Below are 26513 nucleotides of genomic sequence, written 5' to 3' on the forward strand. Positions count from 1 at the left end.
CAATATGATCTGTGTGTGCTATGCAGCAGGCTATAAATGCACAGCTCATGAAAAAATGATTGCAGCAAAGTAATGCAAAAGTTAACCCTTTCATCCCCGGACTGGCTTACCTATACAAAGAGGAATATTTGTGTTCAAATTAAACACAGTTGATATAAAATTGCCTTTTTCTGCTTTTGTTTTTTGTTGTTGTTTTTTTTATATTAAATATTAGAGCTGTCACCCTGCTGTTATTATGCTTTTCCCAAAAACTCTAAACTAATTTTCTGGCCACCCAATCACCAGTGGTCACCGGGCTGTCACCGGTCATATCAACAGAGATATCACCGCGTCAGTCATTAATCCCTCTGATGGCCAGCTGTCTAGCATAGTAGTTCACAGGGTTGGACTTGGGGTCTGGGGCCCACTTCTCCTACCCACATTGCAAACTCCCCCGCATGTTCTTTAAGAAGTAAGCTTGATAGTTTCATTGCCTGAAGTAGGCTTTTCCTATTGAATGATTCAAGGCACCACTCCTATCTATTAAGCTCAAGGGATACACTTAGGGGCTGATTTACTAATCCACGAATCCGAATCCCGAATGGGAAAAAATCTGATTGGAAACGAACAATTTGCGACTTTTTCGTATTTTTTGTGATTTTTTTTCATCGCCGGCACGACTTTTTCGTAAATTGTCGCAACTTTTTCATAGCCGTTACGACTTGCAGGAATTGCCGCAACTTTTTCGTAGCCGTTACGACTTGCTCGTATATTGTTGCAACTTTTTCGTATTGAGCGCTCGGAAACGGCGGGCAAACCTTTCAGACTTTGCATGATTTTGGAAGCCTCCCATAGGACTCAATGGCACTCTGCAGCTCCAACCCGGCCCAAGGAAAGTCTCCCATAGGGCTCAATGGCACTCTGCAGCTCCAACCCGGCCCAAGGAAAGTCTCCCATAGGGCTCAATGGCACTCTGCAGCTCCAACCCGGCCCAAGGAAAGTCTCCCATAGGGCTCAATGGCACTCTGCAGCTCCAACCCGGCCCAAGGAAAGCCTCCCATAGGGCTCAATGGCACTCTGCAGCTCCAACCTGGCCCAAGGAAAGTCTCCCATAGGGCTCAATGGCACTCTGCAGCTCCAACCCGGCCCAAGGAAAGTCTCCCATAGGGCTCAATGGCACTCTGCAGCTCCAACCCGGCCCAACCGGCCAGGAAGTCTCCCATAGGGCTCAATGGCACTCTGCAGCTCCAACCCGGCCCAAGGAAAGCCTCCCATAGGGCTCAATGGCACTCTGCAGCTCCAACCCGGCCCAAGGAAAGTCTCCCATAGGGCTCAATGGCACTCTGCAGCTCCAACCCGGCCCAAGGAAAGTCTCCCATAGGGCTCAATGGCACTCTGCAGCTCCAACCTGGCCCAAGGAAAGTCTCCCATAGGGCTCAATGGCACTCTGCAGCTCCAACCCGGCCCAAGGAAAGTCTCCCATAGGGCTCAATGGCACTCTGCAGCTCCAACCCGGCCCAAGGAAAGTCTCCCATAGGGCTCAATGGCACTCTGCAGCTCCAACCCGGCCCAAGGAAAGTCACCCATAGGGCTCAATGGCACTCTGCAGCTCCAACCCGGCCCAAGGAAAGTCTCCCATAGGGCTCAATGGCACTCTGCAGCTCCAACCCGGCCCAAGGAAAGTCTCCCATAGGGCTCAATGGCACTCTGCAGCTCCAACCCGGCCCAAGGAAAGTCTCCCATAGGGCTCAATGGCACTCTGCAGCTCCAACCTGGCCCAAGGAAAGTCTCCCATAGGGCTCAATGGCACTCTGCAGCTCCAACCTGGCCCAAGGAAAGACTCCCATAGGGCTCAATGGCACTCTGCAGCTCCAACCCGGCCCAAGGAAAGTCTCCCATAGGGCTCAATGGCACTCTGCAGCTCCAACCCGGCCCAAGGAAAGTCTCCCATAGGGCTCAATGGCACTCTGCAGCTCCAACTTGGCCCAAGGAAAGTCTCCCATAGGGCTCAATGGCACTCTGCAGCTCCAACCCGGCCCAAGGAAAGTCTCCCATAGGGCTCAATGGCACTCTGCAGCTCCAACCTGGCCCAAGGAAAGACTCCCATAGGGCTCAATGGCACTCTGCAGCTCCAACCCAGCCCAAGGAAAGTCTCCCATAGGGCTCAATGGCACTCTGCAGCTCCAACCCGGCCCAAGGAAAGTCTCCCATAGGGCTCAATGGCACTCTGCAGCTCCAACTTGGCCCAAGGAAAGTCTCCCATAGGGCTCAATGGCACTCTGCAGCTCCAACCCGGCCCAAGGAAAGTCTCCCATAGGGCTCAATGGCACTCTGCAGCTCCAACCCGGCCCAAGGAAAGTCTCCCATAGGGCTCAATGGCACTCTGCAGCTCCAACCCGGCCCAAGGAAAGTCTCCCATAGGGCTCAATGGCACTCTGCAGCTCCAACCTGGCCCAAGGAAAGTCACGATACTGAAGCTTGAATGAATCCGAAACTTTCGTACTCGGCGCGACGGCTATGAAAAAGTCGCGACAATTCGCGCAAGTCGTAATGGCTACGAAAAAGTCGCGATCATTTACGAGCAAGTCGTAATGGCTACGAAAAAGTCACGACAATTTACGCAAAAATCGCAAAATACCGATCATTACGAAAAAAACGCATTCGGGCACTTTTCGGACGTTCGTGGATTAGTAAATGTGCCCCTTAGGGTAAGACCCTACAGAGCACTGGCTCCGCTGCTCTCAGCCTGGCATTCTTCTTTCAGCCTGAGAGGTCCCTGACCTCGGCAGCAAAAAAACAAAACATTTTTTTTCAGTTCTGTGAGGTTACATCCCTCTCCTATTTATATTACAGTCTCTCATTTATGCCACTCCCTGGTTGCTAACGTAATTTAGACCCTAGCCACCAAATAGCTGCTGAAATTCAAAACTGGAGTTGGTGACCAAAAGTGAAATAACTAAGGTGAACAACCTGTTTAAAACTGCACCCTATCTCTCTGTATATATATGTATATATATCTTCCATAATATAGAGATATAAACACTCCAAAGCTTGCATATTTTTCATCAGTCAATGAAAGTTTCATGTTACGGCAGTCGAGCCTAGTGAAGGGTATAACACAGAGGCCAAGGATGCGCAGTGACATTCAGCTGTAAGATATGGGATACATTTACATTTACAGGCAGGGACAGCAGTGCAGGATCAGTATCACCGCCAGATTGTATCTTTCCTGTTGTATTTTGTACTCTGTGGGGCAGAAATGCAAAGAAACTTGCGGGGCAGTTATTACACTCTGCCCGAATTGAATCTGCTAGCCATTCAGTGCTGTATACACCTTACCAGGCTATTTGTTAACACAGGTTAATATTGATAAACCACCAGGGTCTGATGGAATACACCCATATGAATTCAAGCAGTTATGTAGGCCAAACTTGCATACGGAGCAGTGGGGAGAAGCCCCCATTGCTCCGTATGGGAACAAAAATTTTAAGATTTTGGTGCATTGGGGCGGCATGCTGCCCCCGGGTTTCTGCCGCCCTAGGCCCAGGCCTCTCCAGAAATCCGGGTCTGAGCATGCCCAGTAGGCACCTCATTGAGGTCTTCATAGTCAGAAAAAGAAGGAGGGCTCAGAAAAAAGGCGGTGGGGCTTCTGGATGCAGGGAGAAAGGTGTGTTATTCTGGGAACTGTGAGTAATTTTAGAGATTTTTTTAAAAAAAAAAGGTTTACTTGTTCTTTAGAAAGTGTCCACTGGTTTCCCCAAATTGAACCACTTTTTCCATGCAAAGAGACCTATAAACTAAACCCCTGCAAAATCACTCTTCTCTTTCATTTATCTTTACAGGTATAAGAAGGAAAAAAAGAAACTTATCTCTACATTTTAGCATCCAAGACAGCAGGCGTTCCTACTAAAAGGTAACATTTTGTTCCTTAGAAATGGCACCAAATACTTCCTTTTCCATTCATGCATTCTCCATTTTGTTCTCAAGAGAAAATCCTTAAACTGAACATTGCACATAAAGATAAGCCTATCTGATAAAAAAGCTTGCAATTACATCTTCCAAGTAGGGCAGCGCCCCAGGGCACCGATAAAGAAGTATCCCGAGCCTGATGTTTCCCCTAGCTGCTATTTGTTTAAATTCCAATTTACACCTGGGCTGAAATTGGCTGCAGAGATTTCGCAGAGTTATTATGGATAAAAGCCTTGTAAATGGAACAATTTGTTAGTGCCGTGCCACAAAGCTACTGTAATAGCCGCCTTCTATCAAATTAAAAGATAACCACATCTGAATTTATCTGTATATCTGCCGTGAATCCAATGCAGCAGCCCAGTTTCTGCAAATGATACATTAATGGCTTGGGCTTGGGCTGTCAGGTTGTGGAAGGAGTTAGGAGCATTAGATGAGATAATATAGCTATAAGGATGGGGATAAGCTATTTTAGAGAGCACCCTGCCAAAATATGGGGGGGGGGGGGGATATCCCATACCAAGCCATATTATTACAAAGATAAACTGGGTTTACTTGGAAGGGTTGAACTTAATGGACTTTGTTCTTTTTGCAACCCTATGTAATTATGGATATGACTTTATTTGCCTTTGCCTTTATTCACTATTAAAGGTGCAACTTTAGCACCAAAACAATATACTTTGGTGACGTCGCCTGGAAAGAAGAAGAGATAAAAATACCACATACCTGTGATCCACAATTGTACTCTTTTATCACCACAAACCTGCCCCCTGGGTTTTGGGCCAGCCTGCACAACACTACTATACACAGCCCTTCTGTATCTTTTAACACTGATCTCCTGGCTGAGGGGCCACATATGAAAAACTTACATGCACTCCCACAGAGTTTATAAAAGTTCCCCTTAATGGCAGGCAGGGCCCCTTCTAGCCCCTCTGAAGCCATAAATGGGAGTTTTAAGCACCACTGCTTCCACCTAAGGCCAACAGGGTTCAAAAGCCCCAGCATTCCATTATCCTGAAGGTTTATTCCCTGACACTGCCACTACTCCCTATACCAGTGATCCCCAACCAGTGGCTCGGGGGGAACATGTTACTCACCAACCCCTTGGATGTTGCTCTCAGTGCCCCCAAACCAGGGAATTATTTTTGAATTTCTGACTTGGTGGCTGAATAAAAACAAAATGTACTACCAAACAAGGCCTCCTGTAAGATGATCGTGTGCAGAGAGGCAACCAAACAGCCAATCACAGCCCTTATTTGGCTCCTCCATGAACTTTTATGGTGCTTGTGTTGCTCTCCAAGTCTTTTTACATTTGACTGTAGCACACAAGTAAGAAAGGTTGGGGACCCCTGCTCTATACAATCACAATTTAATTGGGCAACACAGTCTTTAGGGCAGGGGTCCACAACTTTTTTTTACCTGTGAGCCACAATAGCTGTTATTGGCTATTTGGTTGCCCCTATGTGGACAGACAGAGTACACTTGGTTTTGATGCAACTAAAACTTCCCTCCAAGCCAGGAATTAAACAATAAGCACCTGCTTTGAGGTCACTGGAAATTCCAATGGATTGGTGAGCAACATGTTGGTTGGGTTCACTGCTTTATGCAGTAATTTACGAATTGGCAAGTACAGTGTACATTGTGAAATTCCAGGCACAAATCTTGCTTCCAACATAACTGTGGGCTCGCTCTTAGTGTTGTCTGTTGGAATACGCAATTGTAGCTGTGTTTTGATGCAAATTTTGTGCAAGTTGCACCTTGGATTTTTAGAGGTAGGGTTGCACACCTTTCAAATGAGGCAGGATGGATCCATTGGAAACCAGTGGTCATTTGTGACCCAAAGTGCAGCTGCAATTGGCAAAATGGCTGAAGTCATTGTGGGAAAAAATGCCATTCATTAAAAGAGACATATTGGATAAATGGGAAAAACGCAAATTTTGTAGGCAATTATGAATAATATACGGTGCTGGTTTCACTTTGTGCTAAAAATTAATCCTATCTGTACCAATGGCGCCTTTATTGGAGCTCCCTATAGATCCTATCACTTCTCTGTCCAATGTGAAATGAAGAGTGGGTGTGTCCTAACGGTCCCTGCCAGAAGCACAGTAGGAGGGGATAGCCAATCACAGCCCTGCACTCACACAAGCAGAGTCCAGCTTCAGTTCCCTATCAGGTCAGGCCATCTAGCTGCTGATTGGTTCCTATCCTACAGTGCAGTGTACGGAGGGCCGCCGGCTCCCCAGCTCATCCAGAGAATTCAGCCAGCAGGAAGTGGAACAGATGGGCGGGACTGGTGGGGTTTTTGTGGAATTTCTCAATAAATAAGTCTGAAACACAACATTTTTAAGCACAATCCTTCTATATCTAGAGGAGAATAATTCACTGGAACATTCATAATTTTTATAGGATATGTCTCCTTTAACATGTGTCTCATTCCACAAAGTTGCATTGAGCGCCCATTCATTTGGCCAAATATCATGCCCAAATGTTTCTACTGACACCAGAGAACCCTGGAGCTGCTGCCAACCATGAAGGTGGCATTAGTTTATGGGTTCCCACAGCATCCTGCCTTAATTGCTGCAGTGACCTTGCACCTAAAGAAACAGGTTCTAATGTTGTTGTGATGCCAAATGCCAGACGTGACGCCAACCGGACTGAAAATCCTCAGTGAAATTGCATGTAGGCCCTGACTGGCAATCTTTGGGTTCTGAAAATTCCAGAGGAGCTGCTGTACGATGCCATAGACAGTCACTATTTATTGGGCTGGGGGGGCTGCAAACTTGAAATGCCAGGGCGTATTTGGAATCCCAGTCTGGGGGTTCTGTGTTTTCCTGGGAATGCTCCGGAGTAGGCTGAAAGGCAGCGTGAGTGCTTAATGGCTGCTGTACATTATCCATCCCATGTAACCGCTCCTCATTCAGCTCCCCTCACTGCCCGTGGCTCCCTGGCCCCAGTTGGGATGATAAAGATGATTTCACGCTCGGATAACACAGGATTCTGCTGCTTGACATCATTTGCTGCTCGGCATACATTGCAACATTACTTTATCATTTGCTGGAAACTTGGCAGCAGAGACGTGGTTTGTTGTGTCCCTTTGCAGGGAAGGAACAGCTTACTACAAACTGGGAGTGAATCTGTCATTTCCCTGCAGAAATAGCATTGTGTTATTAGTAACCAGTACTGATGTAGCCCTAACGTTACGCTCCTTGGCCCAGTGAAGCTTACAGTCTAATTACCATACAAAAGGCACTAGAGACAGTTTTATCATGAAGGAGGCTATTTGATTTTTGCCCAAGCTAGGAAGCCAATGAATAAGTACAAAACATTAAAAAAAATGTAGATATTGTCCTTTTTAGAATAAAATCTCAAAACCAACAACAGGGGAGGGGGCACCTTAGGCAACCCAACAGAGGCAGCTTACTGAGCACCCTAGGCAACCCAGCTGGCCACCTCACCACTGCAAATTCCGGCTGAATTCCCTGATGGAAAGGCATATTGGCAGCACCGCGTACATAAGAAACATAGGTACATAAGTACAATAGTACAATAAGAAACTTCCAAGGCCTGCCCTAACATGGAAATAGAATTGCCATCACCTTTTCAGCTGCAAAGAAGATCCAGTCCATTACCACTGTCCGCTCTTAAAGAAGAACCAAACCCTAAGAATGAATATGGCTTGAAATGCCATATTTTATATCAGCCTGATATTGTGACATTTATATTCTATATATATTGTATATTGTGAGTGGGTCCCTAAGCTCAGGAAGGTTTGCCACCTTTTTTTCTTTAGAATACCGACCCTTGGTTTTGGTGGCAGCCAGTGACTTCATTTTGGAGTGGGCAATGATGTCATGAATGGGTGGGCTATGCAGGGGAATGGGCATATGGGGCAGGAAAATGGGCAGGCCAAACACTGTCTCTATTTAAAAGGGGCTGATTGGCCATGAAGACAGTCAGGGAAGGGAGGGATATATTGTTAGGGTTGCCAGCCTTACAAATTTACTGGCAGGTATATTGCAGGTAAATTTGTAATACTGGCACTAGCCCTAGCTGGCGATTTGCTGGCTAGACTGGTCAACCCTAATCTCAGATAAGTGACAGCAGCCCAGAGAATGTGCTGGGAATCAGCAGAAAACAAGATGGGGGGCTATTGGGGGCATCTTTGGGGGCACAGACCCTCCCTGCTAAAGGCCTGTGGGGGCCTTGGGCTGGTACAGAAGGCCAGAACATAATGTACATTTCTAGCCTAATTCTTTAGTTAAGCTTTAGTTCTACTTTAAGGGGATCTTCTTAAAGGAGAAGGAAAGGGTTAATAAAGCGACCCCCCCCCCCCCCCCCCATAACTCAAAAGGCCTCATGTCCCAGTAGCTGATCGCTACCTTTTTTTACCTGGAAAGCCAGTACATTACCTGCACTTTCTAAATCGCTGTAGTTCTTTGATTGCGGCCGCCATGTTGGATATCCAACATGGTGCTGCGTAAGGAAACACGCATGTGCGAACCTTCTCCCTCCCCCTAGACGCGAGAGCGACCTACTCTGCCCCAGCCGCTCCTGCTTGTGAGATGGAAAGCGCGCTCACAGGGTATGTTCAATGCGCATGCACTTACTCGTTAGCTGGTCGTAGTGTCTGTGCAGGAGCCATGCATTCTGGGAGTCTTCTTTACACAGCTCAGCGTTTTTTCTTCCTGTTTGGCTTCAGATCTTCAGAACAGGTGAAATATGGGGAGACTTAAGGGCACTATTGAGAGAACTGAAGGTATGCCTGCAGCTTGAAATTAACTCTTTATTAGCCTTTCCTTCTCCTGTAAAGGAAAAGTAACACTAAAAATTTTTAAGTAAAAAATCTATTCTACCCTGCCTTAATAATTGCCCTATCCTGCAAACCATTTATTATTTTGAATGCTTTATTAGAAAGTACCTGTTAAAACTTGGCTTCCGGTCATTTGAAAAAAGGCGATACGGCGATGCAGGGGAAGCATCCACTATGCGGCGATCGATTGATCGATCCTAGCCATCCTTCTGTATAGGAAGGAGTCAGGCTAGAATCGATCAATCGATTGTCGCATAGTGGATGCTTCCCCTGCATCGCCGTATCGCCTTTTTTCAAATGACCGGAAGCCAAGTCATGACTCTTGTATGACTATAGAAGAAGTGGTCAGCACAAAGATCTAAAGGGTATACTATAACCAGTAACTCCATAGCAGCTGGACATGTTTGATTTCTATAACCCCCTATTGTCCTAGATAGGGGCCCTAGCATGTCCCAGGCCCTGCCAAGGTAGTTTAATAAAACAGTGGTTAGAATCAGCTTCCCAAAGTGTCTGTATTGTTCCAACACATTCTCCAGCTGGATACAGGAGATTATGGTTATTACAGTGAGTTTATTTGGAGCTGAAAAGTTACGTTATGCAATTATGTTCTCTGTCCCACGGTAATTATGTGATTATTGCAAGGGCCACGACACGGATTAATAATGTTTTATAATACTATTGTTACACTTAAGGGGTCATTTACTAACATTTGTATTTTATTTATTTATTTTTTGCATGATTTGAGTTTTTTTGCCCCCCTAGGCCACTCTCCTACCTGCGGCCGGGGAGCTGGGGAAGCAGGGGAAGGCGCGATGTTCCATGTAGGAATTTCTGTGTGCCGGGCCCCTCCAAAGACTTTTTGAGGGGGGGGGGAGCCCAGATCATGGGGTCTGCTTCCTCTATAGAGATAGAAATCCCCCCCTAGACCACTCTCCTACCTGAGGCCAGGGAGCTGGGGAAGCAGGCGGCAGGTGTGAAGTTCCAGGTGGGAATTCATGTGTGCTGGGCCCCTCCGAATACTTTTTGTGGGGGGGCCCAGATTGTGGGGTCTGCTTCCTCTATAGCGATAGAAATCCCCCCAGGCCACTCTCCTACCTGGGGCCGGGGAGCTGGGTAACTAGGGGGCAGGCGTGAAGTTCCAGGTAGGAATTTATGTGTGCCGGGCCCCTCCAAATACTTTTTGCGGGGGGGTCCAGATTGTGGGGTGTGCTTCCTCTATAGCGATAGAATTTCCCCCCTAGACCACTCTCCTACCTGAGGCCAGGGAGCTGGGGAAGTAGGGGGCAGGCATGAAGTTCCAGTTAGGAATTCCCGTGTGCAGGGCCCCTCTAAAGTCTTTTTTCGGGGGGGCTGCGCCTTCAAGTTATGCCACTGGATGGGCGGTGGGCACAGGACCCTTTACTCAATGGCTGCCCTATGGCACGTGTTAGGTACAGGGCTGCGAAGCACCCACACTATGGCTGGAAGGTGCAAGTTGCAGGCCCAGGGCAAATGCTCTTTCTGTCCTACAGAAAAACAGCTTTATCTGTGTAAATAAACCACAAGGACCAATGAGATGGGCACTTTTATACTAACTACAGTACCCCTGTAAAATAGAACTGCCATTGGTTGCTAAGGGTTACTGCATGGAGCAAAACTTTGACGGTTACTGTATAATCTTCCTTTGTTGGTGTCTAACTGCTAATAATAAAGGAAAACAATGAAATAGAGACAAAGAGCACCATATATAATGTAAATAGCAGGCACATAGCATTGGGACAGAGCCCATTTATAGGCTGAATAGCCAGGGGTTCCAGTAATGAAGCGGACAAAAGAAGCTGGAGTCCAATGGCATAATGGCCGCCGCTTGCCTGCCCTCCTCTCGTCACCCTCGTGAAATTGCCGTGACAAGCATATTGTGTGTCGCTTGACGCCTAAACTAATGCAGCCATTTCTAACCTTTATCCAGTCTGAAAGTGAGAGCTTCCCGTGGCTTTCATTAAAATGATAAAGAGAGGGGGCCATTAGATTTATTCTGCGCTATTCAGAGAAAAAGAATTAGCCGGTCCCCTCTGGAAACAACCAGTAAAAAAATATATCACCCTGGCTGGCAGACGTATGGCAACCCTGCCTGTGTTGTGGTAGCGAATCAGCAGTGACGTCCAGCCCGGGGCCCTGTATAGCTGGTGGGCCACTGTTTAATCAAAGGGTTTGCTGTCCATAACCATAAAAATTCAGAAATGCCTCTTTGCCTTGCTTAAGGCCTACTGTCCGAGTGGGTCTTCCACGGCCCCCAGAGAACCTGATATCCAGAGCCCACTCTCACAGCTATTAGATGGAGACCGGTGTAAATGGTATACAAGGATTATAGGCTTCTGGTGGAAATAGGAAGGGGCCAATGGCTCATTAGGAGGTCCACTGGGACTCCAGTAGACCACTCCCACTGTGTTATTAGGGACCCAGACTTCTAAGGGTACCACACATTTGTTGGGGCAGTTTGGCCTGTTTTGGCCTTAGTGCAGGCCCGGACTGGCAATCTGTGGGTACTGGGAATGCCAGGGGGGCTGCTGTAAGATGCCATAGACAGTCACTATTTATTGGGCTGGGGGGCTGTTTGGGCCTCCTTGTATGGAAAATGCCAGGGCCTATTTTGAATCCAAGTCCAGACCTAAATGCTGCCATCCTGCATGATGCCCCAGAATTTCAGCGTCATTTCCTTGGATCAGATGCAAGTTGTGGGTAACATTTTCATGGTGGGGGATTGAAATGTATGAACACGTCAACGAGTCAGTGGGGTTGATGGGATTTTCATCCCTACTCAAAGGAAAATTGGTCGGGCAGGTAGTCCCAAGCGCACCACACATGGGCTGACATGTTGACTTGGAATGTCTAGGGGCTCTTCGCAGTATTGAGCTTTTTTAGAATAAAAGGCAGACATTTTCTAATAAAGGGGTTCCCTCTGTACCCCCTTGTTCAACATAAACAGGAGCCAGTATTAATTGTATTAAATAATATATATTTTATGTACTTGGAGAGCAGTTTGGGCAGACTCTCCTGTGTGACAGCAGACATGGTGCCTCTCTGCAGATATATGGGGCATTGGCAGATCTGAAAGTAAATGGTTGGGGGGGGGGGTTAAAGCTGTATTTGGCCATATCGGACTATATCTGATGTTGACTTGTGGGTAACTAGTTTATGTGATGGTTTTTGTGTTACTTATGTCTTTCAAAGCGTTACATTGCAATTGGTATTCCAAGGATCGTGACAAAATAGTTCTACAAGTGTGTGTGTATTTTGAATGACTGGATTCTCAGTGTTGCCTCTCTCCAAAGTACAGGTATAGGACCTGTTATCCAGAATGCTCGGTACCTGGGGTTTTCCGGATAAGGGATCTTTCTGTAATTTGGATCTCCATACCTTAAGTCTACAACTTTTAAACATTAAATAAACCCAACAGGATTGTTTTGCCAACAATAAGGACAATAAGGATTCATTATATCTTAGCTGTGATCAAGTACAGGTACTGTTTTATTATTATTATTATTATTATTATTATTATTATTATTAAGAAAAAGGGAATCATTGTTTAAAATTATAATTATTTCCTTAAACTGAAGTTAAATATAAATAAATAGCTAGAATGCCATTAATCTTAGTGAAAGGTAATTGTAAGGCTGAAGGTACATATCCAGCCCCCAGTCTCATATCAATGTATCTGATTCAGTGCCCCCAAACCCCACTGAGAGACCTAAAAATATCTCTTCTATTGTTTTTCCTGTTTTTTCTTATTTTGTTTTACAGAAACATTAATTTCACCCCCCAATGAGCTGTATTATCAAAATCTCTCATAAAGCTAAAGGCACAAGTTTAATTCAGTACTGTCATTAGCATTAAATCTGGGCTCTTGTCCTTCAGCCCTGATTAAACCCTTCCTTATATAATGATGTGAATGTCTCTGCTAACCAGAGAGCCGGTTATTATGAATGAGAGTTCTGGGAGGTACATGGTACATTCATATCAGTTACATGTCCCAATGTATATACCAACGAGCAGATTTATTAAAGAAAGGGTGAAAGTGAGAATTCAACCCCATAAAAATGAATAGAGAATGGCACAATTTCACTGTGGCAAGCTCTGTGTCATATATAGTGTATTTTCTGACTCGGCATTTATATACACGTATAGTATATATCGATAGATAGATAGATTATAGATAGATAGATGATTGATTGATTGATTGATAGAAAATGGATAGATAGATGATAGATAGATAGATAGATAGATAGATAGATAGATAGATAGAGGATATATTATACATGTATTGCATAATCTGCAGATGTCATGTACTTCCCAGCTCGAAAGATAGGTAGGAAGATAGATAGATGATAGAGATATGATAGATAGATAGAGAGATGATAGATAGATAGATGATTGATTGATTGATTGATAGAAAGATGGATAGATAGATGATAGATAGATAGATGGATAAATAGAGGATATATTATACATGTATTGCATAATCTGCAGATGTCATGTACTTCCCAGCTCGAAAGATAGGTAGGAAGATAGATAGATAGATAGATAGATAGATGATAGAGATATGATAGATAGAGAGATGATAGATAGATGATAGATAGATAGATAGATGATATATTATACATGTATTGTATAATCTGCAGACATCATGTACTTCCCAGCTCAATAGATAGATAGATAGAGAGATAGATAGATAGATAGATAGAGAGATAGATAGATAGACTCCTGTGCAGGACAGAGAGTAGCCAAATAATTTTCTATAGATTGCCAGTCCAACATAATGTAATTCAAAAAATCTTCTCTCTTCAACTGTAATTGCCCTACTCCCCGGGCACCCCAGGCTCCCGTCGTTGCTAGGGGACCCCTCCTTACTAACTCCATCCCTGTCCTGCCTCCATCTCTTCATCCCTCTGTTCCAAAATCTAAACAAACGGATGTATTTGTGGTGCAGATGGGCTGCAGTGCTGTCGGTCTGTGTCCCCATAACAGATGTCACTTCCCAGATCAGAATCATTACAGAGAGACGGCGCTTTGTCCTTGAAGGCTTTATGAATCATTAGTGAGGGCAGTGCCAGATATGGATTTGGGCAGCCTGTAAGTACATTGGTAGTTCTGCTTGGTGCCACGTGGGAACCCATCTAACTCCTGTTCCACTGCTGTATAAAAGCATTTGGGGCCGTGCCAATATCTGCCCTGCTGCTTTTATTTTACTCTTGCACATTATCATATATATCATTTCTTCTTATCTTCTTACCATAATTGGTATAATCGATATTAATAATCAATAATAGCCAATAAGAGGTTGGACCACTTTCTCCCTTAGTAACAGCCCCCCCCCCCCCCCCCCCCCCCAGCAGCCGATCAGCAGAACAATGGGAAGGGAGCAAGATAGCAGCTCCCAGTAGGTATCAGAATAGCACTCAATAGTAAGAAATCCAAGTCCGGCTTGGGACTCCTCCAGTTACATGGGAGTAGGAGAAACAATAGGTTAGCTGAAAGCAGTTCTAATGTGTAGCGCTGGCTGAAAGCTCAGACTCAGGCACACTTTACTGCTGCGCTACAAGTTGGAGTGATATCCCCCCCCGCTCACCCCCAGCAGCCGATCAGCAGAACAATGGGAAGGGAGCAAGATAGCAGCTCCCAGTAGGTATCAGAATAGCACTCAATAGTAAGAAATCCAAGTCTGGCTTGGGACTCCTCCAGTTACATGGGAGTAGGAGAAACAATAGATTAGCTGGAAGCAGTTCTAATGTGTAGCGCTGGCTCGTTCTGAAAGCTCAGACTCAGGCACACTTTACTGCTGCGCTGCAAGTTGGAGTGATACCCCCCCTCCCCCCCAGCAGCCGATCAGCAGAACAATGGGAAGGGAGCAAGATAGCAGCTCCCAGTAGGTATCAGAATAGCACTCAATAGTAAGAAATCCAAGTCTGGATTGGGACTCCTCCAGTTACATGGGAGAAGGAGAAACAATAGGTTAGCTGAAAGCAGTTCTAATGTGTAGCGCTGGCTGAAAGCTCAGACTCAGGCACACTTTACTGCTGCGCTGCAAGTTGGAGTGATATCCCCCCCCCAGCAGCCGATCAGCAGAACAATGGGAAGGGAGCAAGATAGCAGCTCCCAGTATCAGAATAACACTCAATAGTAAGAAATCCAAGTCCGGCTTGGGACTCCTCCAGTTACATGGGAGTAGGAGAAACAATAGGTTAGCTGAAAGCAGTTCTAATGTGCAGCGCATCATGACAGTATTCTTTTAAAGGCCAAATAATTTCAATTTTTCTGGCCTCATCCCACATCCGCCTGCTATTAGGGTATTTCTAATGCTGTAGAAGTAGACGCTGCGGTCCCCCCCACGACCGATGGGTCTGCTTCCTGTATAATTCCGCCATTGCTGGAGGGTGCCAAAAGATAGATTGCTACATTTTTTCCCTCAGATTGGTGTTCCAGCCTGTGGAAAAAACTGTCTGAGAGCCCCGTCCCCAATTTACCTTTATCCTGGCATCCCCTGTGCAAACTCCTGTCCGCACATTCGCAGTAGAATATACCCTTTGAGATTTACTCTACTGCACATGTGCAGAACACCAAGCAATAAGAAAGTAAGGTAAGGGGATGGTGTGGCCCCGGGGGAATACTTAGCAATCTATTACACTGGGGGGTTCCTAACATTTTGGCACCCCCCCAGTGAAACAGACTTTACATGTCCTCTAGTTATCTGTTTTAAGTGGTTTCTGGGATATTCACAGTTTTATACTGTTTTATATTGCTAAACAGGCTTGGTTCAACAGATCTTTTTGAGTGTTATTGACTCTAATGAGGGTATGTAATAAGTGTTTGCCCAGGAGCAGTAAGCCATAGCAACCAATCAGCAGTTTTAAAGCAAACATCTTATTGGCTGCTTTGGGTTACTGCTAATGGGACATTTTGTTCCTTTTATTACATATGGGGGTAACTGACTATAAATGTCCTTCTGCTTTCCATGGTGTGTGGGAAAAGCAGAGGGGCTTGGGGCCCAGAGGCAGGGGTGCCCCTAAGGCAGCAGTTCTCAGCCTGTGGGTCGGGACCCTTTCACAGGGGTCGCCGAAGACCATTGGAAAACATATATTTCCGATGGTCTTAGAAATAATTTTACGGTTGGGGGTCACCACAACATGGGGAACTGTATTAAAGGGTCACGGCATTAGGAAGGTTGAGAACCACTGCCCTAAGGGGAGGAAAAAGATGTAAAATTACAAGGGAAAATCAGGTCTATCAGATATTTTAAATACATCATAGTATCCAGTTTTACTGAATGTGTAGAAAGACATGTTGGACAGCAGCACAGGTAGGCAGAGGGTCACTATGGAAAGCCCTCTTGTGCCACCTAGGGGCATCTCTGACAATAACAGGTTATGCGCATCCCTACAACTGGCCAGACTGGCAATCTGTGGGTTGTGGCAAATGCCAGGGGGGCTGCTGTAAGATGCCATAGGCAGTCACTATTTATTGGGCTGGGGGGGATGTTTGTGCCTCTGGGTACTGGGAATGCCAGGGGGGCTGTAAGGTGCCACAGACAGTCACTATTTATTGGGCTGGGGGGGCTGTTTGTGCCTCTGGGTACTGGGAATGCCAGGGGGGCTGTAAGGTGCCACAGACAGTCACTATTTATTGGGCTTGGGGGGGGGGCTGTTTGTGCCTCTGGGTACTGGGAATGCTAGGGGGGCTGTAAGGTGCCACAGACAGTCACTATTTATTGGGCTGGGGGGGCTGTTTGTGCCTCTGGGTACTGGGAATGCCAGGGGGGCTGCTGTAAGATGCCATAGGCAGTCACTATTTATTGGGCTGGGGGGGATGTTTGTGCCTCTGGGTACTGGGAATGCCAGGGGGGCTGTAATGTGCCACAGACAGTCACTATTTATTGGGCTGGGGGGGCTGTTTGTGCCTCTGGGTACTGGGAATGCCAGGGGGGCTGTAAGGTGCCACAGACAGTCACTATTTATTGGGCTTGGGGGGGGGCTGTTTGTGCCTCTGGGTACTGGGAATGCCAGGGGGGCTGTAAGGTGCCACAGACACTCACTATTTATTGGGCTGGGGGGCTGTTTGTGCCTCTGGGTACTGGGAATGCCAGGGGGGCTGTAAGGTGCCACAGACAGTCACTATTTATTGGGCTGGGGGGCTGTTTGTGCCTCTGGGTACTGGGAATGCCAGGGGGGCTGTAAGGTGCCACAGACAGTCACTATTTATTGGGCTGGGGGGGGCTGTTTGTGCCTCTGGGTACTGGGAATGCCAGGGGGGCTGTAAGGTGCCACAGACAGTCACTATTTATTGGGCTGGGGGGGGGGCAGTTTGTGCCTCTGGGTACTGGGAATGCCAGGGTCTATTTTGATCCCAGCCTCAGGCCTGCCCTACAAGGTTCAAATTATTATTTGCTGTCATCTCTGTTTCCTTGGAGACAGTTTTACTGTAGCATCTAACATTCATTTAAACCCCAAGTCAATAGACCTGTCAGTGTAACAACGTGTCTATTTGGTATTCCCTGTATATTCCCAGAAAAGTCAATGAGCTCCCTGTACGACACCGCATTTACACATTATGCAGTCAGTGGGGTTCATGTAGGAAGGTGCATTTCCATTGCCAACTGCCTTCCTTCTTCTACTCATGCACCCCCAGGAATATGTAGCACATTTCTCTCTCTAGAGAACCAGTAACCCAACAGCCTCGTAAGGTGGCCATACACGCACCGATATTATCGTACGAAACCTCGTTTCGTACGATAATCGGTGCGTGTATGGCATGTCAGCGAGCCGACCGATATCGCAGGAAGCTGCTGAAATCGGTCGGCTCGCCGATCGGCCAAGTTAGAAAATTTTGATCGGGCGCCATAGAAGGCGCCTGACCAAAATTCTCCCTTCAGAGCTGAATCGGCAGAAGGAGGTAGAAATCCTATTGTTTCTACCTCCTTACCTGCCGATTCAGCCCTGAATGGTGTGTGGCGGATCTGACGATGTTTCGTGCGACCGACGGTCGTACGAAACATCGTGAGATCGCCACGTGTATGGCCAGCTTTAGGCTTGCTACACACAGTTATCTAAATACCAATCAACAACACCCCCCCAAAGGTGTGGGTACAGGAGGGAGGTGGGAAGGGCACCTCAAAAATGTTCCTGCAGAGGGCCAAATGGTTACAAAACTTTCAGATTTATGTTACTGGGGCAGGACATGTCTCATCAGTTCCTATGACTCCTGTTAGAATGAGCAGGGAAGCATCAGGAGACGCTTTTTGTATCAGTAGTTTAAGCTCTTTCTTTTTTTTTTTATCAGGCCTTGCTTGGAACAGCAGAGGACGCTCCTGCTAATATCATGAAATCTAAAAAGAAATATAATAATAATTTAACTTCCAAAAGTTCTCAAAGCACAGGTGGGTATGTGTTCACCTTTGAGTTAACTTTTAGTATGATATAGAGAGTAATATTCTGAGACAATTTGCAATTGGTCTTCATTTTTTATCATTTATAGTTTTTTAATTATTTCAGTTCTTGTTCACCAGCTCTCCAGCTTGGAGTTTCAGCAGCTATTTTGTTGCTAGGATCCAGATTACCTTAGCAACCAGGGTGTGGTTTGACTGAAAGACTTTTATATGAATAGGAGAGGACCTGAATAGACAAATAAGTAATATAAAGTAGCACTAACAATAAAACTGGAGCCTCACAGAGTAGTTTTTGCCTCAGGGGTCAGTGTCCCCCATTTTGAAAGCTGCAAAGAGTTAGAAGAAGAAGGCAAATAATTAAAAAAATAATAATGAAGACTAATTGAAAAGTTGCTTAGAAGTGGTCTTTTCTATGAAGTTATAACCAACTATCCAGCAGTGGTGTAACAATAGAGGAAGCGGGCCCTGCGGCCATGGCCTTGGGCTCAGCATTGTCTTCTGCTCTCGGGTAGGAGTGTGGGCCGGGAGTGTGGATTTATATGTTGGAGGAGGCTAAAAGGCAGGGGGGGGCGCCCAGGTAGGGTTCACTACTATGCACTGGGCCCCTCCAAAGATTTTTTTTGTGGGGGGGGCCCGGTGCAGAGTAGTTAGGCCACTGCATTCAGGAAGCTTCTGTAAAAGGGAGAGGTTTCAGGGTAGCAGGGAGATATAACTGATGCTGGCTCAGTCACTGCATTATATTCTTTTCCAGAAACGCCATTTATTACACTGCGCAAGCTGCGGGCATCGATCCTTCCGACACTATTGTGTCTTTATATTATTGATTAGCGCGTCAGTATTAGAGAGCGTGAAGTTGATGGAAGAGATCTGGATTGGAATTCACTTTCCAGTTGAAGGATAGTCTATCCTGCCTGCTCCTAACCAGTCATGGATAATATCAGGCTTTGGGTACCTGGGCTAAAACTGAAGGGCTGATTTATTAACATCTGATTTGCCACAATTACATTTTTTTGTAATTAAAACTTGTGAATTCGAATTAGGGTTTCCAAAACTTGGATGTTGAATATTTATTACAGAGATACTGACACTAGAAATTAAACCTTTTTTTTACATCTTAGGGCTCTGACACACAGGGAGATTAGACGCCCGCGACAAAACTCCCTGTTCGCAGGCGACTAATCTCCCCGAGTTGCCATCACCTGCCATCCCACCGGTGAAAGAGTAAGTCGCCAGTGGGATGGCACACGCGGCGGCGCGATTTCGGCAAATTGCGAAAAAGCCTCACGAGGCAACTTTGGCGATTTGCTGAGATCGCGCCGCCGCGTGTGCCATCCCACCGGCGACTTACATTTTCACCGGTGGGATGGTAGAAATCAGTGGGACTTTTTCTAAACAAAATTTAAATGACTTTTTCAATGCAAGTTTTTTCGAGAATTTTTCTGAGACGTTGTAGACCCAATGAAAATGATAAGTAACATGGGAATTCAATAAATCCAAGTTTTTAAAATTAAAATCCCTGTATTGACGCCCATGTTACCTTTACAGCACCCTGTTATTAAAAGGGGCTGTATACACCTATTTACACCTTTATTCAACAGGAGCAAAATAAATGGAAGTGAAAAAAGTCACTCATTTATTTTACCTAGTGATAATGAGCTCCGTATAAACAACCCTTTGCTATTGTGTATGACTGGGTAATTTAGACCATCCCAGGATGGCACCACCAATAAGACTGCCCAATGTACCATAGGTATTATCTCTCACATGGCTGTGTGGCCAGTAATTGTGGTATTATGGGGGCATTTGGGAAACTGCTAGAGAATTGGCATCTGTAACTGTGAACTAAAACCCTTCCCCTCTACCCAAATGCTGCTTTCACCCATTAAAAAGGTTGTTCCCCTTCAAGTTAACTTTTAATATGTTACAGAATGCCCCCCTCCTAGCAACTTTGCATTCCGTCTTCATTATTATTATTTTTTTTAATTATTTGCCTTCCTCTTCTACATCTTTCCAGCTTTCAAATGGGGGTCACTGACCCCAGCAGCTAAAAAAAATATTGCTCAATAGAATATTGCTTACAATTTTATTGTTATTGTTACTTTTTACTCCATATTTTTCTATTCTGGACCCTTCCTATTTATATTCCATTCTCTCCATTCAAACCACTGCCTGGTTGCTAAAGTAAAAAAAAGGCCCTAGTAACCAGATAGCTGCTGAACAGACAGATAAATAACAGAAAAATCACAATTGGACAAAATGAAAACTAAAGTTAATTTAAAGGTAAACAACCCCTTTAATAAGTATGCACTGATAGGAGCGAGCCAAAAGTGATGTTCCTGGGTTTTCTGATCCATGGTATATATTAGACTTTACACTATATTATTATTTAATGAAGCCTTTAACAAGGTTCCCTTTCGTCTGAATCAGGAAAAGGTGGCGTGTCTGTGTCTATTACCTGCTTTGATCACACTTCTGGGTTACATTCATTTATTCATGAACTCCTGGGGAGGAGATCTGAAAGGCAGAACCCACGACAGCTACTGTCTCCGCTGAAAAGGCTTCATCTCTGCCTGGGATTTGTCTGTCTGTCTCATATCTATCTGTGTTCTGCTTAGCTTAGTAAGTGTGTTCTAGTCCCACCCCATCTTTTTAAATAGCGTAATAAATAAAAATATGATGATGCAGTTGGTCTATTTTTTTTTCCGTTAATGTCTGTTTTTTTTCTTTAATCATACTTCTTTTTCTACAGCTTCCTAATTGAGAATTAATAGGGAATACTTCTTTACAGATACATTAATCAGATGGCTATGGCTAAAATGTTTCAGTTGTCAGAACCAGCAGGGCAGAGATCATTTCCACATTACTTCTGTTGAGTTGTGTGTATTTTGGTGACCATTTAACACTCTCATATTTTGCTATAAATCATGTGGATTTTAGCGGCACCACTTGAAAAGACAATGCTAATATTGTTTGTATGAATTATCAATAGATTGTATAACCAGCTTATTGATGTATTATCAAATATAATTATGGACAATTAGCTAATATCAGTTTTCATTGTACAGGTATAGGATCCATTATCTGGAAACCCGTTATCCAGAAAGTTCCGAATTACGGAAAGGCCACCACCCATAGACTCCATTTTAAACAAATGATTCTAATTTTTAGAAATTATTTCCTTGGGGGCAGAACAGCCCTATTGGGTTTATTTAATGGTTAAATGATTCCCTTTTCTCTGTAATAATAAAACAGTACCAGTACTTGATCCCAACTAAGATATAATTACCCCTTATTGGGGGCAGAACAGCCCTATTGGGTTTATTTAATGGTTAAATGATTCCCTTTTCTCTGTAATAATAAAACAGTACCTGTACTTGATCCCAACTAAGATATAATTACCCCTTATTGGGGGCAGAACAGCCCTATTGGGTTTATTTAATGGTTAAATGATTCCCTTTTCTCTGTAATAATAAAACAGTACCTGTACTTGATCCCAACTAAGATATAATTACCCCTTATTGGGGGCAGAACAGCCCTATTGGGTTTATTTAATGGTTAAATGATTCCCTTTTCTCTGTAATAATAAAACAGTACCTGTACTTGATCCCAACTAAGATATAATTACCCCTTATTGGGGGCAGAACAGCCCTATTGGGTTTATTTAATGGTTAAATTATTCCCTTTTCTCTGTAATAATAAAACAGTACCTGTACTTGATCCCAACTAAGATATAATTACCCCTTATTGGGGGCAGAACAGCCCTATTGGGTTTATTTAATGATTAAATGATTCCCTTTTCTCTGTAATAATAAAACAGTACCTGTACTTGATCCCAACTAAGATATAATTACCCCTTATTGGGGCAGAACAGCCCTATTGGGTTTATTTCATGGTTAAATGATTCCCTTTTCTCTGTAATAATAAAACAGTACCTGTACTTGATCCCAACTAAGATATAATTACCCCTTATTGGGGGCAGAACAGCCCTATTGGGTTTATTTCATGGTTAAATGATTCCCTTTTCTCTGTAATAATAAAACAGTACCTGTACTTGATCCCAACTAAGATATAATTACCCCTTATTGGATAAAAAACAATCCTATTGGGTTTATTTAATGTTTAAATGGTTTTTAGTAAACTTAAAGCATGAAGATCCAAACTATGGAAAGATCCCTTATCCGAAAGACCCCAGGTCTCGAGCATTCTGGATAACAGATCCCATGCCTGTATATTAATTTTCAATGAATTTACCAATAATGCATATATAAGTCTCATACTTTCTCATCCGGAATAACTAATTTTTGCTGGTAATGTTAATGTTTTGCTGGTTCCACGTCTTACCCACTATGCAATATGTGGCATTACTGTTTAATTGCCATTTTTTGTGTGTTTTATAAAAATGTTAGCACAAGACTTCAGTAAACCTTGCAAAACAGCAAGTGGTATGGAGGTGATAAAAGGAAAAAACACAGCATTTTTTTCTGGAGTTATTTCCACAACTTTCCAGCCACTTTAGTTTAAGGATCAGAAATGTTGAAGATTACTTCGGAGAGAGGGAAAGTGGGCGCAGAATCGATTGCTGGCAGGCAGAATGTCCCAGGGGTCTGGTTAGCAAGGATGCACCACTGTGATGTATTGTTGGTATATATATAACTAGGAAACTGCCACTGCTGCTACCAACTCTTATTGATTGCAAGCAACCCCCCCACACACCAACACTAAATCCTTATTCAGTACTGTGGTCTCTTCAATTAGACAAGCATAGCCTACCTATTATCAATCCTTGTTGTAGCACAGGGTGTGGTCACTTCAGTTAGACAAGTTGAGCTACCTATTATCAATCCTTGTTGGAGCACAGGCTGCTCTTTCTAGCCATTCCTGGCTATCTTATGTTCTTAGAACATACTGCAACACAGTCGCTATCCTATAACCAACCAAGCCTCAATAACGGGTCTCAAGTTCCCCCAACTTATAACTAGAAGGGCTCCTCTAGAGCCAAACAGCTACACTGGGCCTTGTTCCCTCCAGGCTCCCCTGAACCCACCCACCTGGGTAAGCAGATGAGGGCCACAGAGGAAGTGCCACCCAAGCACCACAGTAAGTGGTGACTAAACCTATAGGCCAATAAAATAGATATGTCATTGAACTAACTTAGATACAGTGGCTTCTGCCCAGTAACTAAGAAATATAAAGTATAGGGATTTAAAGCCACATGGGTTATAAACCCTATGGGTCCCTACATTAACATACCTCTCAACTGTCCCGATTTTCGCGGGACAGTCCCTCTTTTGACAGCTCAACCAGCAGTCCCGGATTCTTACTGAAAAGTCCCTCATTTCCCTTTGTTCTCCTGCACTGAAACTAAAAAATATCCAAATTTAATTACAAAGTAGCTTTTGGCAGAGAGTCCAGAAATCTTAAACAGCGTCACCTGCACTGAGATACAATGTTTCTCATATTTAATTAAATAAGTGGGCTTTTGGCAGAGAGCCCAGAAAGGTAAAAAGCCCCCCCCTGCACTGAGATACAAATGTAACTAGACTCGCAGCTTAAAGGGCAAATTCACCTTTTTCAGCAAAAAAACAGGACCCCAAAACCCCCAGAAATGTGTTCAAACTTTAAATAACCTGCCAAATGTAGTCAAATGGGAGTGGCATTTAGGGGGTGTGGTTGCAAAAAAAAATAAATAAATAAAAAAAAATGGGCGTGGTCAAAAAAATTCACTCTTTCCGTTTTCAAAATGTTGGGAGGCATGACTAAACCTATGGGCCAATAGATATGTAATTGAACTAACTTAGATACAGTGGCTTCCGCCCAGTAACTAAGAAATATAAAGTATAGGGATTTAAAGCCACATTGGTTATAAACCCTATGGGTCCCCACATTAAGCTTTAATTCCTATTAATTACATTGTCATTATGGTTGACATATTTTGTAAAAAAACAAATACCAGCCTTCATATACCTGTATCTTTATTTTCAAGCATAAATTGTACTGGGCAGGTAGTACTAGCCGATGGAAACCCTATCTGGGGAGGAGGAGCAATATAATTATGGAATTCTTATTTACAGACAGCCAGTTGGATTTCTACAAAGGACTGGTCGTGGGAATGAGGGCCAGTAGGCAACTAATATGGCCGACACAGGGACACTTTTTTTCTCATCGTGTTTTGCATGGTTCTTCGTGTAGCACCTCGGCAGTTCGCCAGCTAGGTGGCTGTGAGACAGCTCATTGGTTGGGTATAGCAAGATAACATACTTTATTTGCGTCACTGGTTGGCAGAAGGGTTGCCAGATGTATTTTTTCAAACCAGCCAAAGTCAGTTCTAAAACCAGCACAAAACTAGCCGAAAGCCACTTAGAAAGTAACCCAAAAATAGCCCAATATGGGCAATGAAAAAAATTTCTTAAAAATAAAAATATATATGGGAAATTATGCCTTTTTAAAGTGTATAATCACTACCCAGTTACTGGAATGAATGATGTTGCCTGCCCTCTGTGCCCAGTCCATGCAGGTTATTGTAGTTTTGCTGCTTCAGGTTTTGCAAAGAGCAATAAAATAGGGAGCTTCTGTCTTTAATTGCATGCTGGGTATTGTAGTTTTATATTAATCTTAGCTGTAGGCTAATTGTAAGCTACAAACTACATTACCCAGCATGCACTGGGATAGACATGTCCAGCATGCACTTTGGCTAGTTTCCAAACTACAAACCAGCCAAGGATACAAAAACTAGCCCAAATTTGTACCTTGGCGGGTTTGTACTTTGTAAACCCGCTTGGGCTTTAAATGAGTAGCCCAATTTGGCGGAAAACCCGCCAAGCTGGCAACCCTGGCTGGCAGATGATACACAAATTGCCAGTAACTAAAATGGTTGCCAGAACCTTTTGCAATCGCGTTCACATGACTCTGACTAAGTTACCATGGCGACATTGGAAGCGGCGGGATTCCCTGTCACCAATTAGACTATTGCGCATGCGTTGTGCGCACCAATGGTTGAGCTGACACCTCAGCGCCGTGACGCACTTCCGATGTGGCTGCTGGGCAGCTGTTTTGTGACAGAAGCCGGCGCTTGGTGGCCCGTAGGGCGGATACGGTGCCCGTCACTTGCCTCCCAGCCAGCCCGAACCGGGGGCCATGGCCTGCACTTTGCTGGAGTTCTGCCGATTCCAGGACATCAAGGTTGTGCGGGATTTTCTATTCCCGTCACTTCGTGAGGAGAAGAAGAACAGCATTGGTAAGGGCTAGGGAGGAGGGGCAGCTCGGACAGATTCCCTGTATAACCGTATATGTAGCCTCTAAAGCATCTGCTGCCCTCTAATGTTCAACTAAGGATTCTGGGAGTTGTAGTTCTAATGCAGCTGGGGAGCCACAGGTCCTGTGAAATGTTCCCTTATCATTAGCAATGGTAGGAAGCAGCTGGCAGAATAGCAGACATTGTTGTATAAGTGCACTATATATATATATATATACTGAGGGAAAGCCCTGCTCAGTCTCTGCTCCTGACAAGATACAAAGGCTAATGTCACCCCTGGCACTTTCTCCCCTGACTAAGAAGGAGCTCATAACCCTAATGCCCTGCCCCTTGGGTGCACTCACAGATGGGTGGCATTGGGTGCCGCTGGGCACAGATGGGGGTGTGGTTTTCTCCACCAGTGTTTTTCCCCTGTAGTGAATATGCCATCTGTGCCATTAGCTTTAAAGGAACAGTAACACCAAAAAATGAAAGTGTATAAAAGTAACTAAAATATAATGTGCTGCTGCCCTGCACTGGTAAACTGGTGTGTTTGCTACAGTAACACTACTATAATTTATATAAATAAGCTGCTGTGTAGCCATGGGGGCAGCCGTTCAAAGGAGAAAAGGCACAGGCACATAGCAGATAACAGATAAAACACCATTGTATTCTACAGAGCTTATCTGTTATCTGCTATGTAACCTGTGCCTTTTCTTCTTTTTTCCAGCTTGAATGGCTGCCCCCGTGGCTAGACAGCAGCTTATTATATAAATTATAGTAGTGTTACTGTAGCAAACACACCAGTTTTACCAGTGCAGGGCAACAGTGCATTATATTTTTATTACTTTAAAGCTTTTTCATTTTTTGGTGTTACTGTTCCTTTAAGCACAAGAATAACTAGAAACACCAGCCACTTACGTCGCCCCTGGACACACCCCCATTCCTCTCCAGCCACACCCCTTTATTGGTTTTTCTGCTTCTGGAAATTGTGTTCCAATTCTGTGCATTTCCATGGAGCAGGTAAGTAAGGATTCGGGAGCAAATGACTGACAGCGGGTGACAGGCCTGTTGCTGCAGGCAGTGAGTGACAGGGTTAAATTAAAGGGGCT

General features: G+C 44.5%; 1 protein-coding gene and 1 long non-coding RNA gene across 4 annotated transcripts in view; both read left to right on the forward strand.

The window, feature by feature from the left end:
• The window catches only part of LOC105947462, a 34530-nt gene extending 13684 nt beyond the window's left edge, over positions 1 to 20846 (forward strand). For both annotated transcript variants that reach the window (XR_001170916.3, XR_004222667.1), the window contains exons 3-5: positions 3822 to 3892; positions 18065 to 18161; positions 20598 to 20846. This is a non-coding gene — a long non-coding RNA (uncharacterized LOC105947462). The remainder of the gene's footprint in view (positions 1 to 3821; positions 3893 to 18064; positions 18162 to 20597) is intronic.
• Positions 20847 to 25168: 4322 nt separating this feature from the next.
• rab3gap2 (RAB3 GTPase activating non-catalytic protein subunit 2) overlaps positions 25169 to 26513 on the forward strand; it is a 41686-nt gene continuing 40341 nt past the window's right edge. Inside the window, exon 1 of one of the 2 annotated variants that reach the window (XM_012962751.3) lies at positions 25169 to 25404. In XM_012962751.3, the coding sequence (XP_012818205.1) occupies positions 25305 to 25404 (100 nt within the window). In that variant the 5' untranslated portion in view covers positions 25169 to 25304. 2 annotated transcript variants of the gene reach the window in all.

This window comes from Xenopus tropicalis, chromosome 5 (assembly GCF_000004195.4).
Source record: "Xenopus tropicalis strain Nigerian chromosome 5, UCB_Xtro_10.0, whole genome shotgun sequence".
In the NCBI taxonomy this organism is placed as follows: domain Eukaryota; kingdom Metazoa; phylum Chordata; class Amphibia; order Anura; family Pipidae; genus Xenopus; species Xenopus tropicalis.